The 21,959-nt window shown below is 44.1% G+C and overlaps 1 protein-coding gene across 1 annotated transcript; it reads right to left on the bottom strand.

The window, feature by feature from the left end:
• Positions 1-11,342: 11,342 nt before the first annotated feature.
• GEM (GTP binding protein overexpressed in skeletal muscle) lies at positions 11,343-19,241 on the bottom strand. Its single transcript, XM_084259970.1, has 5 exons — positions 19,182-19,241; positions 17,133-17,475; positions 13,916-13,992; positions 13,228-13,432; positions 11,343-11,738 (listed from the first exon to the last, which is right to left on the bottom strand). Exons 2-5 carry the CDS (start codon positions 17,464-17,466, stop codon positions 11,461-11,463), a joined length of 894 nt encoding a protein of 297 aa, XP_084116096.1. The 5' UTR covers positions 17,467-17,475; positions 19,182-19,241; the 3' UTR covers positions 11,343-11,460.
• Positions 19,242-21,959: the final 2,718 nt, after the last annotated feature.

Genomic DNA, 21,959 nt, shown 5'->3' with positions numbered 1-21,959 from the left:
GGCAGCCCTTCACACCTGTGGTACTCTGGTTTTGGCTCACATTGACACCAATGCTACTTCACAGCTCAATAAACCTCCACTGGAATTTGGGCAGAAATATCCCAAGCTGGTTTCATTTGCCGGTTCCTCAAATCAGGAGGAAGCTCAAACAGCTCCCTGCCTGTTCTCAGATGGTCTCCTTGAAGGCCTCAGACAGCTCAAGACCTGGAGAAGTTGCCCCACATGGGTAGTGCTGCTAGTCATGGTGTCCATTTCCCCCAGGCATAGACATCTGACCTCTCCCACTGCACACAGACTGTACTGGCTTGGCTTCTTCCTCACTGAGAGAAGAGACCCATTGAGCAGATGTGGTGCTAAAGGACATGGTTTAGTGGTGGACTTGGCAATTTTAGGTTAACAGTTGAACTTGATGCTCTTAAAGGTCTTTGTTAACCAGAACGATTCTATGATTCCATGAAGTTCCCTTATTTGCTGCTGTCAGGTCCTGGCCTCTGTTAGGTGTTGAGCTAATGCTATTAAACTCCAGGGCTATTAAACTTGCCCAGGTCAAAATGATAGATTTTAGTTTCCCTTTTTCTTCTTGCAAGCAATGACATAATGGAACCAAATGGCTCTTCTGGAATAAACAATGCATATTCTAGAGATTACTTGTGTTTACACTACTTATTGCAAGACCTCCAAAGGAGATTAAAACTTGAGCTCCATACTGAAGCACCAGGAAATTCACTTTCTTTAAGCATGCCGGTGTCCTCTAGCTAATTCTCATGACATCTTAGGGTGGCATATGCATTAGAAGTTACGAAATGCATATTTCAAAGCCACACATTTTTCCTTACAAATGCAGAAACAATTTGTTTTGCCTCTTTTGGTCGTTACTCAAAGCATATAAAGACATGTCCACAGTTCGCACAGCTCACAATATATAACACTGTGTGAAAACAAAATAGGAAATCCAAGTCTTTTCTCAACTACAGTCTGTTTAGAAAGCATGATTATTATGACATGAAACAACCATCAATCTGTCAGGCTGACACTATTTATTTGTTTATTCATGTATGTATGTAAATGCAGATGGCCTTAGGACCCATGAAGCAGATGGTCTTAGAACACTCTATCATCTGGATTCATATGCCCACCTGTAGGACACTGTAGTAGGGATGATAAAACCAAGTAGTTTCCAGGGCTTTGTTTATCACTGTGATCACAGATTCTGCTGCCTGGACTGTTACATACAGCAGTCACTGGATAAAAATCCGAAATAAGCCTGGGAGCAAAGCCCAGATGCCAAGATTCCCCCTTCAAACTGAAGCAGGACTCAGGTATTCTTCATTTCCTTTCTCCACTCCTCAGAAATCATGAACAGGCAATCCCCACAGACCCCGGGGGAAGATCTGAGGTTCTGGGTCCCTGGTGTAGGAACTGTCCTGCAGGCAGCCAAGCCCCAGAGCTGGGGCAGGTGCTTATGTGTATTCCTGTACTTAGCCCTCCCTGGTCCCCCGCACTGTGCAACTCACTGCTTTGCCTCCTCACCTCCTGGGTTTGCCCTCCAGAGGTGTCCCTGTTTGTTGGGTCAGGAGTAAAATCTTGGAGCTTTGGGGGTTGGATTTTCCTCCAAATTCTTGAGAAAAAAGCACAGAGCAGTGTTTAAGATTTTTCTTACATCTGGTTCTCAACAACTTTATTAAAAACTCTTACAATACTGTATGGAGCCTGCCTGAGATGGAGTTAATTTTCCCCATAGCAGCCCCCACAGTGTTGGTAGCCAGCAAGGTGCTGATAACACACTGGGGGCTTGGTTACTGCCGAGCAGTGCTGGCACAGCATCAAGGCTGCCTTGCCCTTCTCCCCCCTCACCAACAGGCCAGGGGTAGGCAAGATCCTAGGTGGGGACTCAGCCAGAATAGCTGATACAAAATGACCAAAGGGATATTCCATACTGTATGACATCTGCTCAGCAATAAAAGCTGGGAGTAAAGAGGAAGAAAGGTGTGGCATTCATTACATGTGACATTTGCCTTTTGGAGCAGCCTGTATGTGTACAACCTCTGCTTCCCTGGAAATGGCCAGACGTTGCCTGGTGATGGGAAGTAGGGAATAAATCTTTTAGTTTTCCTTTGCTTCTACATGCAGCCTTTTGCTTTTGCTTTATTAAACTGACTTTATCTTGACTCATGAGGGTTTTTTCCATTTTATTTTTCTTCCCTCCCTGTCCAGCTGAGGAGGGGAGTGGTAGAGTGGCTTGGTGGGCACCTGGTATCAAACCAAGGTCAACCAACCACAAATATGCAAAATGCATAGGGTGCATAAGCGTACATGCAATATATATGTGGTGACTGACTGACTAAGTAAAGCCAAAATGAAATTCATTGTGCCATACACACAAATCTGCAGTGCCTGGGCAGCTCCATGGAAAGCTTGACCAGTGAAGATGAAACTGCTTCATCTTTATAGTTTATAACTAACTTGTTCTTCTGAGATGGGTTAAAAGTAATGGTGGTCTTTACCTAAGCAAGGTTCAGACAACCCTGGCTCCTTTTCCCCTGGTTTTGGGTCTTCTATTCCCCATGTAGCAAATGTTCATACTGACACTGCTTTACATCATAGGGTGGAACTTTTACAGACTGATAAGATATCAGAAACTGTAAGAAAAGTGGCTAACCAGCTCATCAGGAATTCTTATTGATAGCTGAGCTCCCAGAGTATGTTTCCCTTGTGCTAGAAGTATACTTGAGTCTTCTAGGGATCTGACTAATTGTAGAGTCACATTATAAACCTGAATCAATGCTGAGACTGATTTCTATCTACTGTAAGCAACTTTACATGTACCAGAGGCCAAGTCAAACATAAATAATCTAATTTATTTCAGTTTCTTGATCAGGTACTTTGGTGATCAAGGCTTAGTCACATGGAGGAGACATTTGAAGATAAGGCCTATGGTCTGCAAGAGAGGACTGTGTGCAGTTTGTGTTGTAGCCATCTACAATGAACATTATTTAAAGTACTAACTCTGGTGCTTAGAATAGAAAATGCCAGAAATACTGCATATTTATAACTTCTCCAGCAGTGGACGACCAGTTTTCATTGGCGTACTATACACAGGCTGGGACCTCAAGGGACTCTTTCTGTGACTAAATAGCTGTGGAATTGGGCTATCAGTGTGTGTACTTCATGTTCACTTCTTCTGTACTTCCAAAGGCTGCAGTGCAACCATTTTAGCTCTTTCTCCATCTCATTTGTTACTTACATGGAAATGCCTTCCTGGACACACACCTCTGTTTGATTGACATTAATGGAAACAGCATGACAATTTCCTGCCTCATCTCCCACCTTAAAATGCCATCTGTTTCATTACCTTTCAAGTTAAAAGGGTAGGCAGTAGAATAAATTCATCAGTTTGGACATACTTCTGCCTTTTTGCATCTCAAAGTCAGTGCAGCCAGAGGATGAACCAGTGCTTTCAACATCACAGTGCCTGTGAGTAGAGGTGCAGTGGTGCCAGCCTGGGCTGCTGGTACCAACATCTATCCTAGTACCCAGCTATCCAGGACCAGCAAAAACTAAATGCTGTGCACTCAGGGGTTAATTTCATGGTCAAAGACAACAGGAACATGGACATACTTCTTCCTGAGGAGCCCAAACACAAGGTTAAAGGTTTCTCTAAGAAATAGAAGCGCAAAGATATTTCCTTTTACCCCAAGGCTCCAGTGAGCTGTTGCAGTCATCTGGGCTCGAGTCAGAGCAGTGCATCTATCCTGCTTTCAGGTTTGCATTTCCTTTCTGTGACTGCTTCCCAGACCATATATCTCAGAACAGGTACAACAGGGTAGGGCTGAGCAAACAAGAGGCCCAGCACCCAGGAAGCTCACAGCCCCAGGGTGGATTCTCCTCCCACTCCAAAGGGAGACCAGCACACTTTGGTAGCACATCTATAAAATCAAAACCAGCCTGTTAAACAGCAGTTTTCCGGAACTTCCTGGTTTTATTGGGTGTTCTGTAAGTGTTGAATGAACCCAGCAGTTCATGGAGTCCATTCTTCTCAAAGAAGATGGACTTCTCAAATATTCATAGATTTGTAGAAGCTATCAAACAAAAATAATTTTTTTTAACACATTGTGCTCAGAAAACAAAAATATAACTTTGTCTGAACTTTCTATGTATTTTTCAAATTAATTAGTATGCTGTTTGGAACTACAGAGATGTCTACTATAAATAATAAAGACTTTATTCATGTAACATATACATGCATGTGTTCTTAATTTATTTGTAAACATTAGTTCTTTATCTCTTATATGGCAAATATAAACACTTTACTTGGTATCTTTAGCCCATTTCCATGTATCTGTAGAACCGTTTAAATTTTTATTTTTACCCAATCTAAAAAACCCCCAACAAAACCCAATCATACTGTGTGCCACCAGGAGGGCCTCCAGGAGCACCGTGTGGGACCATTCATACAGATGACAACCCAAGCACAGCTGTGTCCCACAGAGGCCAGCACAGTGGAGCTAAGTGGGTGTCTGGCACAGAACAAGCCTGCTTTCCCCTTCATCTGCTGCTCCCCAGTTCTGAGTCAGATGTTGGCCCCGTGCGCTGCTACCAATTCAAATAATAGAATCACAGAATCATTAAGGTTGGAAAAGACCTCCAAGATCATCTAGTTCAGTCTAGGCTGAACAGTCCAGCTCACTCAGCCTCTCTTCGTAGCGGGGGTCCTCCAGCCCTCTAATCTTCTTTGTGGTCCTCCTCTGGACCCTCTCCAACAGTTCCACATCTTTCTGGATGTGGACACAGCACTCCAGATGGGGCCTCATGAGGGCAGAGAGGACAGAGACAATCACCTCCCTGTCCCTGCTGGCCACCCCTCTTCTGATGGAGCCCAGGATACCAGTGGCCTTCCGAGCTGCAAGAGCACACTCCTGGCTCATATTAAGTTTCTCATCTACCAGAACCCCTTCTCAGCAGGGCTACTCTCAAGGAGCTCTTCTAGTCTGTATCTAGTCTGTATCTAGTCTGGGATTCTTCCGTCCCAAGTGCAACACCTTACACTTGGCAGTGTTGAACCTCGTTAGGTTCACCCTGGCCCACCTTTCCAGCCTGTCAAGATCCCTCTGGATGGCTTCCTTTCCTTCTGTTGTGTCAACCACACAACTCAGCTTGGTGTCATCCGCAAACTTGCTGAGGGTGCACTCAATTCCATCATCGATGTCATTGATAAAGATGTTAAAGAGCACCGGTCCCAAAACAGACCCTTGGGGGACACAGCTTGTCACCGGCCTCCACCTGGACATAGACCCATTGACCACAACCCTTTGGCTATGGTCTGTTAACCAGTTTCTTATCCAGTGGACAGTCCACCCATCAAATCCACTTCTCTCCAATTTAGACATAAGGATGTGGTGGGGGGACTGTGTCAAAGGCCTTGCACAAGTCCAGGTAGATGACATCAGTTGCCTTCCCTTTATCTACCGATGCTGTCACTCCATCATAGAAGGTCACCAGATTGGTGAGGCACGACCTTCCCTTGGTGAAGCCGTGCTGGCTGTCCCGGATCACATGCTTATCCCTCATGTGCTTCAACATGTCATCCAGGAGGATCTCTTCCATGACCTTCCCAGGCACAGAGGTGAGGCTCACCAGCCTATAGTTCCCTGAACAAAGGACAGAGAAGCCACATGAAGTGAGCAGCATCAGTGTTACTTACACAGCATGCAGACAATAATGTGGCTTCTGAAGATAAATGCAGGTTTTAATTCCAGTTCAATGTCAAAATCTCAACACTGTATGATAGATCACAGAATGGTTTGGATTTGAAGGGACCTCAAAGCCCATCTAGTTCCAACTACCCTGCCAGAGCCTGTCTTCATAAGAGAGGTTCTTCAGTCCTCTGATCATCTGTCTGAGGTTACAATTCTTCAGAAGGATTTCCTTTACCATACATCACTCCAGACCATTGTAACCAAGATGTTCTGACTCCCACAGCAGGATTAGCTTTTTCCCTCTTAATGGTTTCACTCTGGTAAAAAATCCTGTTACTGGTAGCTTATACTTTAGCAGTCTTGCAGCAGGTGTCACCCACCAGTGATGCAGATGTTCTGCGGAGTTCCTGTGGCACTCATAGCAAAGCCTGCCTTCCAGAGCCAAGTATGTAAACAGAAGTGTTCAGTCACAATGCTGATTAAATACTTCAGGTAGGAACTACTAAACTAGTGGCATTTGGATGTGGAAGTGGACTATGGGCAAGGTTTACCTGGACCTCCCAGCTGGCAGGCCCAAGTGTCTTTAAACTCCCCATGGCAAAACTCATGTTTCTTGTCATCCCCAGGTCCCCAGCAAGCAGATGCACTGTGCTGCACTTGGAAGATGCCAGCCAGGGTTGGAAGTCACCTACTGCTTCCTGAGGAACATGCTTCTCAAAATGCAGCAGGCAGCATTGAGTCCCCACAGGCATTCTTCCACATCTGGTAGAAAAGGAAGCAGTACTGCTCTCAGTAGGTAGAGGGCAAACTGACATACGTGTTTGGCTATCATCAGATCTGAAGCCAAGGATCAGGAATAAAATTAAGATGTCCTTAGTGCTGAGGTTTCTGCAAGCTCAGAGAGACCTCTTTCCAACGAATTTTTACGCATGACATTACACTTTCTGAGCCAATGTGAGTCAATTAGTGGGTCTACATATTATTTCATGACTTGTAGCCATTTTTAATTGCTTTTGGTAATCTGGACAAGAAGTTAGGGAAGATGCTGCCTGTACCTACCAAATGGAAAATTATACTTGCACAGAAATTCAATTTTTCTCCACCCAATATGCTTCCATATCTGACAACTTCAGTAAAAAGTTTGTATTTAGCCTCCATGAAGTATCTTGTTTCAGTGTGTGCCAAAGCATTGCCAGGCCCCACTTACCAGAGATAAGAACACACTTTGGAGGAAGTATCGCATGGGCCAGATGAAACCATGATGTATTCCCTTTTCACCTGAGAGAATTACAACCAAGCAACATAGTCCTTTTGGCACATAGTCCTTTCTTGATTCAGTAAAAAGGACACTGTCTAGTTCTCAAAATGCAACTAGTGTGACATCAACTAGGACCAACTGCTTGAGCAAATATCTGCAAACACTAACTGGAGGCATCTCTCTTCCTAATCATTGTGTGATGCAATCCTAACACTGGCAAGGTCCATGTGAGAAGGCCCTGATCCAATCTCACTGCTGACACACCATTAGCACTCCTTCACAGCTCATCTCCTCTCTTCCTGCCACAGCTTTCTCTAGAAAGCCTTCCCAGAGACAAGGAAGAGCTGTAGCTGATCGTAGAGGCAATATTGCCCAGAAATCCACTGCTTCCTTACTCCTTCCTCTGTAGTTCACATTATCATCACCAGGATTGCTGCTGTCAGGAGGCCTTTCTGCCATTTACGTCTGTACTCCAAACAGTCCAAGAGAGATAACTCTGGTCCACACTCTTTAAAGCTTTCCAAGGTGTTGATGTTGAAAGGTTTGTATATGTAAGGGTCAAATCCAGAGTGTATCTATTTATTTTATTCAAAACAGCTATACTTTACTTGACTAAATTTTATCAATAATCCTCCCAAATCCAAAAGGACACAGCACTCTGCAAATCCACATAGTGCCATAATAATGAATAATTACTTCATGTAGTTTTGTCCCAAAGAACAAGTAAAACTTTCTTCTTGCAGTTAATCTGTCATGATTAGATTAATTAAAACTGGACATGTCCCCTAATTCCTCTTGCTGATCTGATCTTTCTTCCTCAAAAGAGATTTTTATAACAGCTATTACACTATAATTGGCATTTTATGTGTTCTTAGACTTTTTTTTGTTGTTGAATTATCTATTTTATTTTATTTGGACTCCGTGAGTTTTGCCATTTTGGCCTTGGTGCACTCACTGCTGTGACTCACGTATTCCACAGCTACTGCCAGATCTCTGGGGACGGCATTGTAATTATCTCATTAGAATCTGTCATTATGGCCCTGAATTAATAAATAGGCAGACCACTGATTAGCATTGCTGATTGACCCATTCCATGGCTTTGGACATTTACATCTGAGATGAACAGAAGAGTTATGGATATTAAGGGTTTGAAACATCAGCATTCCAGATTAAGTTAACATTAATTAGTCATTCCAGGTACACAAACTGTTATATATAGCAAGCATTTCAGTATTTGATAGTTTGGTGATGATCAGCTAAAACCATGACTCAGGTTCATCTCATAGGATGCAGAAGAAATCCTGTGATGGTTGTTGTTTGTCTGAACAGATGTCTGTGTCAGTATTGCTGGATGGAGCATCAGTCAAACCATAAGACCTACCTCCTGCCTTCCTATGTACCTTTTTATGGACCAAAGTCTAAGAACCTTACCCCTGTACATGTTCTTAGACCCAGGGTCAGAAGAACAGAAGGCTCCAGAGATCCCTGGAGACCACTGAAGACATCTGGAGACCCCCTAGTGACGGTATTGGGTATGCGCACCACCATCAAGTGGTAGGTGAGGTTAAGCTAAACAGAATATGCTCATGGATTCTTGGAAGGAGCAATTACACCTCAGTAAAAGAGCAGAGATGATCAACACCAGACAGAACATTCCCCCACTGGACTTAAAGACGAATCAGACTGACAGGATGCCGCAGCTTCATGGTGGTAGCTATTGCAGCTTTTTCTTCTTCTTTTCCTTCTTTCCTTTCACTCCCTCCCTCTTTCTCTTGCATCTATGCATATTTAAGGTAAACAATAAATTGCTTTTGTTTACGGCATCTGACTTTGTTGTCTCTTAATCTCACTCTGGGTATAACAACAAATCTTCTCAGACTGGACCTTTCTGATCAGGACAGTAACACACCCTGATGGTGTCTGAACAAACTGAAGCAACAGCTCCATGGAGGGCATGTGGTTGCTGGTGGTTCTTCACCCCACATGTTCCTTCATGCTCTCCCTGAAAACTCAGGGCAAGACAGGAGCCTGCAGGGTAAACCAAGAGGGCCAGCAGGAGGTGGGCTGGGACATACAAAGTTTTGGTCCAGAAGCAATGCTGAGCTATTCAGACGGACCGGTCCTGGTCCAGCAGACCAGCCCCAGAAGACAGACTTGCAGTGATGTCAGTTTGGCACAGCTCTTGGTGACAGCCTGTGGCAGCTCTGGGGAATGGGCCTACCACATTGGGTTGTTGTTTTTTTAACAAATAAAGTTTTAGAAGGGTGGAAGGAGATGAGTGAGGACATGAAAGCTTACAAGGTAAATCCAAATTTTTATTATACCATCAGTCCATCCAGTGATGCTGTGAACGTGGCTGGCTTTTACCTCTAAAGGCTTTATGATCAACATGGTTTGTTTATATTTCTTCAGAACCTCCTTGGTTTAGAGCTGTTGGGTCCATAGCTTGGCAGATACAGAACAGACTAAAGAAATGTGATGATTGTGTTTGGCTATATTTCAGTTCTTAAAACTGAGTTTAATTTGTGTGACTCTTTTTCTTTTTTCATTCTGTAATGGGGAAAAGTTTCTGAGAGTTTAAAAATTCTGAAAACTGCTGTCAGAGTGAGAATCATTCTCTAGACTGCTCTGGGGCAACCTTAATTTGCATGCTGACATCTCAAAAGCATTCACTCAAAATCCAGTGACAGGGATCTTGATTGTGCTCTATTCAAAATGTTGTTTTCTGGTCTTGCCAGCAGTTTATTCTAGATCAGGAATTCCCTTCCAGGGAGATCAGAATACTGCATGAGCATGGAGCCATCCTACAACATATTATTTTACCCCCAGAGAACTGCTAAAAGTCACCCCCCTCAAGAGAGGGAATTTTGGGCAAACACTCGGCAAGCTCATTCTCCTCCAGAATGCTTGGTGCACGAAAGCTGCTCTGCCCAAGATGGGGAACCCAATTCTCATCTTATTAGTGTCACATTTTGTTGCCTTCATCATCAGGGAAGATGAGCTGCTGGGCTGGATATTTGGCTTTTCTGAGCCATCTGCAGGCAAAATGCAATGACTGTACCTCTACCATGACCTCTGTGCTATTTTCCCCCTGACTGCTGATTTCTGTGGGCACACAGCAATTATTCCCAACAGTAACCGAGGGTTAAGGCACGTGATGCCAGCTACCTGCTTTCTGTCCTTGAAAGTAGTATTTCACTTCTTTTAGTCTCCAAAATTGGGGTAACAGTACTGATCTGTGTTTCTGACGTGTTATCAGGCTGAAGGCCAAATACCTTTTTTAGGAATGATTTATTTTTATCTCTGGCACTGCAACCCCATTAGCACATGAGGGATAGCGTATACTCATAGCTTTGAGGCTCCGGGTGATCCTTTCTTTGTGATCTTAGGTTGCTAAGTAGCCTGTGTTCACATATATAAGGAATCCTCACTTTACTTTTCATATAGGAATCTTGTCCAGCATTCAGAATATTTTTTCAACTTGAAAAAAAAAAATCTTAGGGATTTCCCAGTGAGGCTCACAGGCAGTCATATATTTTATTTATTTTATTACAAGGCATGTAAGTAAAAACTTGAATATCTGAAAAAGATATTAGATAGAAAACAGTAATAAAATTAACATTATTCTTTTAAGAAACTTGGTAATAAATACATTTACCCTCACCATTAAAATGCTTGTTATTTTGCACAACAATAAATATGGCATGGCATAGCTCTGGCATAGAGAAAGGCCAAGGCTGGATACAAGAAGTCCATGTGGTTTCTTAAAAAAGCTCAGGTGATTTATAAACTTTTGGCATCCTGCACTTGATGCACTTTGATACAACTTGCACTTTAATTTGAATTTTACTGCTATGTTTAAACAGTCCCATAATATGAAAATATGAGAGGAAAATTTGTTTGATTATAGGATTCTTCCTTTAAATATTTTCAGAGTAAGAGATGTGTAAACTCATTGAAACCAATCCTCAAAATTAAAAAACAAAACAAGTGTCTTGGTGGTTATTCTACAAAAATGCAGGTTTTTCAGCTGTGGGTGCTCAAGCCTGACCAGCCAACTGGCAAAGGACCAATCCCCAGTCAGTACCTCAATTCTTTACACAGTTTAAAAAAAAAATAATAATAACAACTAGGAGAAAGAGTAAAGAGTGTAGTATTCATTTCCCAAGTCATGATGGTTTGAGGTTCTTACACTATCATCCGAAGGTGGGAGGAGAAAGAACAGGTATATTCCAGAACACTTCCCAGCATAACTTTGGGTCATTCTGGTCTATACTTTCCTTTTAAAACTACTAATGTAACAAGAAACAACAACAACAACAAAAAAAAGAGAGATATTTCCATGCATGGTGCTGTTCCTATGCCAGCACGTATCATCACGATCACAACTGTGAACCTAAGTCACTTTGATAGCCCAATCTAATATAGATTGATTGATTGATTGTCCCACAACATAGTTCGATAATGTCCACAAAAAGCCACAAGCTCTGGCAGAGTCCAACGTTCTTAAAGTACCGACAGGTCATGGCAAGACTTGGATTTGAGTTTGAAGGCCATGTTCTTGTTGTTCTTGGCAACTATCTTGCCCCAGAACCTCCTGGCTTTCTTCGGGATGCTCTCTCTCCGTTTCTGGTACGCCAGCCGCTTCTCGTTCTTCTCTTTGCTGTCCCTCCGGAGCCGGACTTGCCGCACGATGCCTTCGAACAGCTCTTTCACGTTGTGCTGCACGGCTGCCGAGGTCTCGATGAACTTGCAGTCGAACACGACGGCGCAGGCTCGTCCCTCTGCAAAATTGCAAGGCGGGTATGTCATGAGGCATCACGAGCAGGGAGGGAGGCACAGCGGCTGCAGGCTGCCACGTGCGCGCAGCCAGCGCTACCAGGGGAATTCCTCAAGCCTAATATAGGCACGGATAAGTCTTTAATCAGCCAATGCTGCCTATTAGCCCTGATTCATCTGCTCTGTGTCACAATCCCTTCCCAGCAAGGTGGGGGGGGAGGGGGGGGGTGAATCCCTCCTGGAAAAGCCCTGTCCCTGCCGTCAGCTGTGGAAGGAGCTGGGGCTGACTGTCTTGTGCCAAGACACCGACCCTGTAGGCGGAAAGGTCAGCCATGACTCAAACCCACCTGGTCATCCTACGTGCAGACTCCAACAGGCACCAAGTACAAAACCCATAAATAAAGGCAGAACTATGTCTATGGCTCTAGAGATACATCTGAAACTGTAGTTCTTATTCTTTATTACATGAGCCCAAGCTAAACCTGACAGCTGTCACATACAAGCCAATTTATTCTGGTTTGCTGTGAACTCATTGTCAGAGTGACTAAAGTGACATGAATGCACCTGCCATTGTTCCAAAGATTTTTCAAGTGTGGCAGAGAGGAATGAGAAGGCAAACAGACACCCGTGGGCTCCCAATGAACTCTGCAATTCAAACTCTCCAGGTTACTGTGACAGGGGCCAGAGGACCTGTGCACATCCCTAGTGGAAAAATAAACCATACACACACAAGTCTAGTTCAAGTGGGAAATAAAAGAGCAGAACAGCTACGGAGAGAAGAAAGTGCTGAACTGAGGACCCATGTTTCTGATGGGCCAAGATTAGATCATTTAATGCACTTCTGCGTGCTATGTTGTGGCACCTAAGCCTTAAGGAAGACAAGAGGAGATTTTACTGTCTGCAGACCTGGAGAGTCGGCAGCATCTTTCCCAGCAGCCTCTCCATTCCTATTTATGGGCTTGGTGGTTATTCATTTACGTGCAGCAGAGGGAGGGCTGGTTTAGCATCCCAAAGCAAGGCAGCAGAGAGACCTCTCCTGAGAGGCTGCCCAGTCCCTGCCCAGTCTAGCAACATGAAGGGTGAGAGGGAATTTTAATGCATCACGGAGGATGGAGAACTGGTGATAAAAAAAAAAGGTAATCTTTGGCAGCAGAATAAAGGGGGCTAAATTCATTATGTATAAACATGACCTGCGGTGGTGTTACACCAAGAGCTGGAAGGGAAGAAATTCAGGCTGCTTTTATGATGCTACTTAATAAATTTAGGAAAGTGATTATCTGACTTGTAGCAGTATTACCAAGGGAAGCTTAAGGACCAGGCAGACCCCTCTGGCAGTCTTCTGCCTTCTGTTTGAGCCCTCCATTGTTGTATGCTCTTTTATTGCCCAAACCTGATCACAGCATACTCCCTCAGCCAGAGCTCTGCAGTTTGGTTAAAAGCTACTAGATGACTCTTAACGTGTATGCCATTTCCATGCTGATTGTTTTTTCTTACCTGCCACTGAAACTTCACGGCACCTGACAAGGTCACTTTTGTTGCCAACCAAAATAATGGGGATATCTTCTTTCTGGCGTGCCCTGCGGAGCTGTATTCTGAGCTCAGAGGCCTTCTCAAAGCTTGCTCGGTCTGTGATGGAGTAGACAATCAAGTACGCATCTCCCACTTGCATGCAGTGGTCTCGAATCCATTCCCCCTCACGCTGTTCAAAAGAAGTGGTCGGACATCGTTATGCCCAGAGCAGATTTTACTTCAAAAGTATAACATTAGAGAATCCAAATACATTCCTGCTGTAACTGTAATGGGTACGGTTTGAATCACAGTTATTCTAAAAGTAATTCCAATGCGGTGATGGTATGAATACTTCACCACAAAAGAGGACAAAACCGGCCCCAAATAATTCATTGTGCTGGCTTTAGACTGGAATGAACACAGTCTGGAAAAATGGCTTGAATGCTTTGTTTTATCATTAAAAAAATAAAGAAGGCTTGTACTTCTCAGGCTCACACTGCAGAGCCGTTATGCATGCTTGGCTTGGTGCAGGGCTGGGGTTAATCCTATGTTTTCCCTGATGTTGACGTATGGAAAACACCTGCTTTCTTATCCAGAAGATACCTACTTCTGATACTAGCAGTCATTCATGTGCATTTTTGCTTTGGCATTTGACTAGAACAAATTAAAGTACCTTATTATCCCACATGTCGAGCAGTATAATGGTTGCACTTTCCCCATCCACCATCAGGGTTCTTTCATACGTGTCTTCTGGAAAGAAAAGCAGAAAGGTCAGTAATACATTATTTTGTGGCATCATGTACATTACAAAAAAAAACCCAAGTAGTTGAATATGTATGATTTGCTCACAGTTCAAGTTATCGAGCCAAATTTTACGCTGGCTCACATTCAGTTCTTTCCTCATTTCCATCAGCACTGAACCTGCCCTCTGTTCATTACTGGTTGTCTTACTTTCCATGATATATGAAGGAGGCTGAAAGATCAGGAAACGAAATGTTCATTATTTTGGCTGATATTCTCTTTATCTTATGTGGGAGAGAGAAAATAGAACCAGTGGAAGAAATAACCAAAGGCTGAACATTTGCCCCATGGGAGCAGCAGAGTCCAGAGAGGCTGAGTAATGGAAACTATTTGCTTTCGCTTTAGCAGGGACAGTTTACGGGTGAACAGTCACCGCGGCTGAGAGTAACACAGCTAACAGCCCACCAAGCAGTGGGGACAGGGCTTCGTGAGACAAGAGCTGCTGAGTTTTAGAGAGACTGAGTCTTCTGCTGTGTCCTAGTCCTCTCCCACTTCATGGTTTCCCATGTCACATTTGATGTCAAAAAGCAAAAGAATCGACAAAACACAGACATTCAGTTATTTTGTACTGAGGCCACAGAAATTCATACCTAGGTTATATCCACCAAGTGACAAAATTCTGCTTAATGCTGGGAGGGGGGAGGGAGGAGCTGTACTCATAATTTTGATCATCCTTTCCTGTGAAATCTTGGTCCAACTTCTGCTTCAAATACCAATCTTCCTTTTTTTCCCTAAACCTGGGGATATTTGGATGAGTCATAAGGGCTTTGGACCCATCTCTAGTCTTGCCTTACTGATCAGTGAAAAATTACAGGCTTGGGGTTTCTGAGCATACCACCCTGTGCACTGCAGTGTTATAAGGGGTCTGTCCCAGCCACACTTACAGACAGGACTGTGCCTTAAGCCTCACATCATAAAACTTTTGCTGGGCATTAATGGAGTGAGCTTTCCCCTAAATTGTAATCAGAGCCTTTCCTCAAAGCTAGGAACCTACATCAATGCAAAAGTAGGAGCTGAAAGTATTGCACATTTAAAATGAAATCAAAAAGAGCCCAGGCTTGACACAGCTTAAAATGTCCAGATTAAAAAAAAACAGAGCTAATCAGTAGGAGCTGTTTCCTTTGCAGGCCCAATAGCATGACATTTGTGTTCATCAGTTGGCTTAATCTTAACGGCAGCAAAGCCTATCCATAAAAGCAGCGGTATTCCCTCTGTGAACTGGCTACCCTGACACCAGACTCTCTTGTAATAAAATCTCCAGGTTATAAGCTAAAGATCGGACACTAGTTTCTTCAACAGACCAGGCATCTGCATGGGAACAAGCTCCACATACAGATCCAGAGGAAGCTGCTTCTCCACTCGGTTACACACAGAGAGGCTACAAATATGTAATCATACTCCTCAAAAATATTATGCCCAAATGGTCATATTCAGCAGTGATTTGCACCTTGGTCAATCCTAAGGAGCTTCCATAGGATATAAAACACTCTGAAAGTGATCAACTATAGTTCATCTTGTGCATATTTCAAAGCTGATACTAAAAAAACAAGAGAGATGTACCAACAGCAAGCTTTCAATACCTCAGCAGAGCTGGCCTTGAAAGTCTGTCACCACTACGCTCCAGGCAAAATTGGTTGGAAGGAAAGGGGAAACCACATGGCTTTGCATGGAGGAGAAAAAAAGCTGTCTGAGAGGGGTGTGCAAGGCAAATCAGCTCCATTTTCTGACTGCTTGCTCAAGGGTCCTACTCTGGCTTGCTCGTGTAGGACTAGACAAACCCTTTTCAGAGATACTCCAGGCTGAGAAGCTGGTGGGATTATGACAAGAGTTTGTGGTAGGCACTGAAGACAAAGCACACCTGAATAACTGATTCATAGTCACCGCACCATGGGGAACTTCAAATTCCCCAGAGGACAGAGGTCTGTGTCCCCAGGTTGTGACAACAAGCAAGGAAACAGCGGGTCTGACCTTCCTGATACTGGGCTGTATCAAATACTGAAAAAACCCTCTCTTAACCGGAGCGTTAAAGACACAAAAAGCTGTCCTGCCTGTGCTCCACTGAAGGCTGGAAGAGAAGCCTAGAAACTCTGTGCTGGCACTGGCACCATTGCACCAAGGGAGTGCAGGCAGGAGAGGGAAGGGATACAGAGAAGACGAGGACAGTCCTCATGCTGACAAGCTAAACCAGCCAGCAAGTGTCCTCCGAAGGTGACAGTGTCTGTGTCCTTAGAGCCTCAGAAGACTTCTGTTGCAGCACAACCCTGCCACATCAACATCTCACATACAACTAAAGCTCAGGACCTGGTGCCACAGCTTCACTTTTTGCATGATCTGATCTCTGGGATTAAAGAACACTTTGCAATCCTAAACAAAGCAGAGGGTGGCAAGGGGGAAGCAGCAAAGAAAACCCTACAGCTTCTGCCTTTCCCTCCCTGTTTGGGCAACAGGAAATTTTCTACACTGCTGAAGAACCAAACCTTTATCTGTTTTCACTCTAAGGGAACCCATGCTGTGCAAGTACCATGAAACGAGGAAGAGGTCTATTTTTCTCAAGCTCCATACAGCCTACACTGAGGCAATATGTTTACATAGAAAGGCTGAGATGACTTCTAATGGTAAATATTTTGGAAGTGACTGAAAGACTCATCATTGGCTTCTCTGTAGTTCTTTATATATTATTTCTAAGGATTTCATGCTTGTAGACTATGACGACCTTCTGTTGTTTTCTCTCTCTCATAGAAAGCTGGAGACAGCCCCGTGGAGCCAGCAGTGACACAAATGTTAGACTAGCATGAAAGCTGAACCAGACTTGTGTACCATCATCACAGCCAGGAATTAGGCAGCTCCCAATGGGAATTTTGGAATGAAATAGCATGGGAATCCTAATCGTTCTCTTTCAGAGGCTTTCAGTCATTGTTGGTATCTTACTCTTCTTACTTTTCTTTCTTATTTTCATAAGAGAGTTGCATGAGTTGGATCAGTTTTGATGTCTGTTACCTCATTTTTTTATTAAATGTTTTTCTGTGCCAAACACAACTGGAAAAGCTGACTGTAAGCAAGAACAAGCACCCAAGGACATAACGACCTACCTCCCAGCACCTCACAGTCGCTGTCGATGCTGTCATGCACTCCCGCAAAGATGTTGGCCAGAGAGGACTTTCCTACGCCGTGCTCCCCGATCAGCACCACCCGGTAGCAATTGCTGCCAGACTCGGAGGAGATTACAGAGTCGGATGACTCTGAGGACCAGCTCCTTCTGTAATACTCATCAGGACTGATGGTGTATCGCTTCTGCGGGTTGTACTCGTTGGAGTCTTTCTGGACCAACAGATTCTTTCCATCGGCCGGGATGCTCCATCGCTGCTGCTGCTGCTGCAGGCTGCTGTTGTGGGTACGACGCATGGTAACATTGTTGAGAGTCATTTTTTACCCCTAGTGAGAAACAGGGAAATCACAAGTGTTACACACAAAACATTTTACTGACTTCAAGGCAGCACACCCTGCTCTTCGATAGAGTCTAGCACACAGCAAAAGAAGAACGAGACTTTCCACGCTCCTTCACAGTTGCTGCTACACGAATAAATATTCCTAGTTAGTGAGTCAGAGGCTTTTCCCTAAGGCTAATACCACCCTCACATACTAAATCCTATCTTTGTTTAGCCTTTACAAGCTCACGGCTGTGCTAGGTGCAGCCAGCCCTGGGGAAAGCGAGGCATTGCCGCATCCCGGGAGGAGAAGGAAGGAGTAGCGTTCACCAGAGTTGTCCTGCATGGGAGCTGCATCCCTGCTGAGGGGCACCCCATGGCACAGGCAGCACCTACACTACTGCGCCCCTTCCCTTGTGCTTAACTGGGGGCAAAGAGAGGCACTGGCCCCAGTTGCCTCCAACTCCCAATGCAGCTGGGAGTACAGCATCCTTCAAAGTGTCTCAGTTAAGAGCTGAAACTTTTGGGAAACCAAAAAACAATCATTCCCTGCAGCCTTATACAGCCCCGGTATGAGAAGAGAGCCATGCAGGCAAGTCTTGCTACGGTGGCGAGGATTTGGGTTGCATCTATGGCCAGGTAAACAAAGAATGACTCTACTTTAGACAGTGCCTTTAGGGCTGGTAAGAGGGAGGACACAGTCAAGCCCAAAAGCGTTTTTGTTGAGGTACAGGTTCTAGACACTACAGGAGGGAGCGCTGGGAGAAAAAGCTCATAAATTTACAGATATTAAGTGAACAACTTAATTTACTGCACAATCAGCTAGATAAACCCACTCTCCTTATCTAAGCATGGCTCTTAATTACATTTTACTCAGCAAACTCAATTTCGCTTTGCTTGGAGGTAGGCGATAGTGATGTCATTCTCACACGCCAACAGCTACCATTTTTAGGAAAGTTACTTTGATGCATTCATCCCAGTTCCCAAAGTGACAGTTACTTAGACATTTTGCTTTTTTGCCATGTCTCTTCTCCATATTAGCAAATAGGACAATTGCCTGTAAAACACACACAACCCCTTTAAAATGTGAATCACAGGTAGTGAAGCAAACAAAAAAGTACACAAAGGCATCAAATCAACATGTACAAAACACTATTCCTCTTCACACAAAACTGTCTGAAAACTTCTGTGAATACATGCAGGGCAGGAGACAGGACTGATACGCAGAACAAGCACACCCTATCTCAACTTCTCGCCGCATACGCAGTATTTTCTCTGTGATGCGCAGTACTGGGGGCAAAGTGGGATGGTTTGCATGGTCCTAGTCACAGTAGCTTTGTGACACCTGCAGCAGAAACCACGCATCAAGCAGAGGCTGCTTCACAACCAAAATGAAATATTTACTGCAGTTGAATTTTAAAATGCGGGTTTTTTTCCTTGCAGTTACCCCGCTAAAAAGAGCAGATGAGAAAAGCCAGCTCCAATTCAGCCAAACAACCTGCAATAAACAGGCAGTCACTCACTAAACCATCGCAACGATGAACACTTCACGATTTTGCCCCTAGCAAATTACCATCCTTCATTAAACAAAGCCCTACCACACACAGCCCTCCAAGTTCAAACTGGTCTTGATACCCCGTACAGCATTTAGCTGTCTGGTTCTCTAGCCCCCACAGCACAAGGCTGACTGTGTCTGAAGCGGAGCTGCCTTACTTCTTCCAGGTTCCTCCCGCCAGCCGGGTCTGCTACTCGCGCTGCCCTCCTCTCTCGGTCGGCTGCCTTACGCTGAGCTGCTCGGCCGGAGTAAATCCTCTCCTGCTTTGGGGCTGCCTCTTTAATTCTTCCTCAGCAAACCTGGTTTATATTAAGCCCATCTGATCAGAGACAGGGCTTTTCCGTGACGTGGTTGGCCTTTCCATACAACAGCCAGCCCCCAGCTGGGAGGAAGCAGACATGCAGGAGAGCAAAAACTTGCAAATAAGCTCAAAAGACTTACTCAAAATCATATGATTGTCTTAATATTGCCAGTAAAATAAACACATTTAGTTCTTGCATGATGAAAACAGGAAAGTGGAAAAAAACAGACTAATACATGCCACTTCGCCTCTTCTGGATTTTCATTCAAACATTATCAAAACTAATGATGTTTATAGGACAACATAAGTTTCATTAATGCATAAAGACTGTAAATGTATCATGATCTCTCTCTGCAAAACACACTTAACTTCCCCTGCCTGGATAAAGTGCTTCTTGAGAATAAAGTATCTGAATGTTATTTTGGAATTATTCAGAAGCAGGAATACAGTTCTGTTGGGGTTTGGGGGGGGTTGGTTGTTGGGGTTTTTTAAAGTTCTAATATACACTGTCCTATTTTTCTCTGCCAGCCTCCAAGTGCACTGCACCCACTTTCCCAAACCACAGAATCAGCTCTCACTCCCTCTGCAGCCCTTTGCTAGCAGGGGCTTGAAAAAACACCCAGCTACAAATTCAGCTGGATGGTGGCAAAGATGCCGCAGGACATGCAGAGTCTGCACAAAGTAGGAGCAGCGCAGTGCTGATCCTGCCCAGGGACAGATGAATACACAGGGGACACGCCACGACCCCAAGGTCTGCTCCTTACGTTTTGCTAATCTCATCGCTCACTGGCAGAGGGAGTTCTGCCAGAAGGGGGAAAACAAAATAAATCCAAACCTGTAACGTGTGCCACCGGGTGACAGTTGCAACAACTGTGCAAAATACCCTTTGATTGACAAATGAAGTGTAATAAACTTTCACAGAACTACTTGGTAGGGCTACGACAACTTACGTAAAAGTAAATGGAACTCTGGTGTGAGCTGTCAATTATCCAGACTCTAGATTAACTATCATGAGATCAAAACCAAGCTCCTACAGCTTTACTTCATGTTTACAGTCTCCTAGTTGCTCTATCGGCCCCTAAATCTAGCAGGTGATTAATTCTTCCCCTGCACATGAAACACTGAACAACTTTGTTTCTGAGCATGTGAAAGGGTGTTATTGTCATGAGCCCATTCTTCTCACCCTTCTTGCTACAGGCAAGCAAGGCTTCAACTGACACCGTGCCGGTATTAAAGGGAGAGGCGATAATACAGAAAAGAACTCCTCTTGCTGTGATTCCAGCCTAGCACTTCACATTCCTCTGCTGTAAAATTCTTTTTCCTCTGGAAAAATCAGACCTTTACGAAATTCTTCAATTGGAATCTGCTTACTTTGTTTCCCCTTTGGCTTTATTGCATTCCTGTGTCTTTCATGAGGATTTTCAGGGACCTCCTGAGCCCGTTCTCCAGTTTGAAGAGCCGGGAGCTTTTCCCAAAGTAGTATGTACTCATCAGTGTATGTGGAAATTATTCAGATCTACCAAGGGGAGAACTGAGCAAAAGGCATGTCCCGATTTTCCTTGACTTGTTCTCGGCAGCAGCTGAGGTGGTCCCAAGTTCCACATCAGAACCTCACCTGTCCCTTACACATCAGGCTCTGAGTCTCTGCTGCTGAGTGGCAGTCCCAAAGATCATGAAGGGCCACCTCGCTCTCCATAGGATGTATGGAGTGGCTTTTAATACTCCCTGCACAAAATGCTACATCTCTGTTGGGGAAAGGTTTATGGCATGGCCAGGGGGTTGCAAAAAGACTTTTGCTGTCGGCATACTCAACTGAAGCTGCTCATTTTGTTGAAACTTGATGGAAATTGTGAAGGTGAGTGGGTGGTTGGAGTACCATGCTCTGCACCTCAGGTACATTTAGCTCTCTTTAAGTTCTCTGTAATCTGTCATGCAAGTAAAAAAGCAAAACCTGTCCTCCGCAGGACTGGAGAGATTTATGGCCAGATTGATCTCAGCAGAACTGTAGGCTCTAATGTCTCACCCAAATGTTTAACATATATCATAGTAGAAAGCACAGACAGCAGAAATAAACCAAAGTTAGAAAAGCCTTTGTGTTTAGCTATGGTTAGTGTTAGATTAGGAATTGCTAGACATCATCTCCCGTATCCTCTTCATAAAATTCAAGGCAGACAAAGGAAAAAGAGCTCTGCAGCAACCACACAATATATCTCTTCTATAAAGCCATCCATAAGGGTTGTTCCAACCATGGCACAAAGCACTTGTGCTTGGGAAACTTGCAGGTTGGAATTTTTTCCTCCTTGTACTGCTTCTTCTGAGCCTGTTCTGGTTTTCCAATTGGACAATTAACTCTCCAGGACCTGCTTTGTACTACTGTCAGCCTCCACATGATGAGGAGCTCTTCTTCCTCAGGGAATGCCATCAGGACTTACAAATTTAAATCACTATATCTGTTGGGAAAACTTCTCCTTTTTTTTTTTTTCAGCATTTTCAGCCTCCTGGTGCTTACTCAGAAGGGAGAACAGCAGGTTGATTAATGAAATATGTGAACTGACCATTTTTCAAAAGGGCTGACTATAGGTTTGGGTTTCCAAGTACTGTCCCACAGACTGATGGAGGCTGATGAGGTGCTCTT

Source organism: Gallinula chloropus (genome assembly GCF_964237585.1).
Source record: "Gallinula chloropus genome assembly, chromosome: 2".
In the NCBI taxonomy this organism is placed as follows: domain Eukaryota; kingdom Metazoa; phylum Chordata; class Aves; order Gruiformes; family Rallidae; genus Gallinula; species Gallinula chloropus.
The sequence above is the reverse complement of the archived record's forward strand: the minus strand, read 5'-3'. Positions and strand labels throughout refer to the sequence as shown.

Excerpts from the sequence above, each read along its gene's own strand:
- GEM (XM_084259970.1), bottom strand. The coding sequence starts at position 17,466 with ATGACTCTCAACAATGTTACCATGCGTCGTACCCACAACAGCAGCCTG. Across the intron at positions 13,993-17,132 it reads CGACTGTGAGGTGCTGGGAG|AAGACACGTATGAAAGAACC; the intron begins GTAGGTCGTTAT and ends TTTTCTTTCCAG. Across the intron at positions 11,739-13,227 it reads CCGTGAAGTTTCAGTGGCAG|AGGGACGAGCCTGCGCCGTC; the intron begins GTAAGAAAAAAC and ends GCAATTTTGCAG.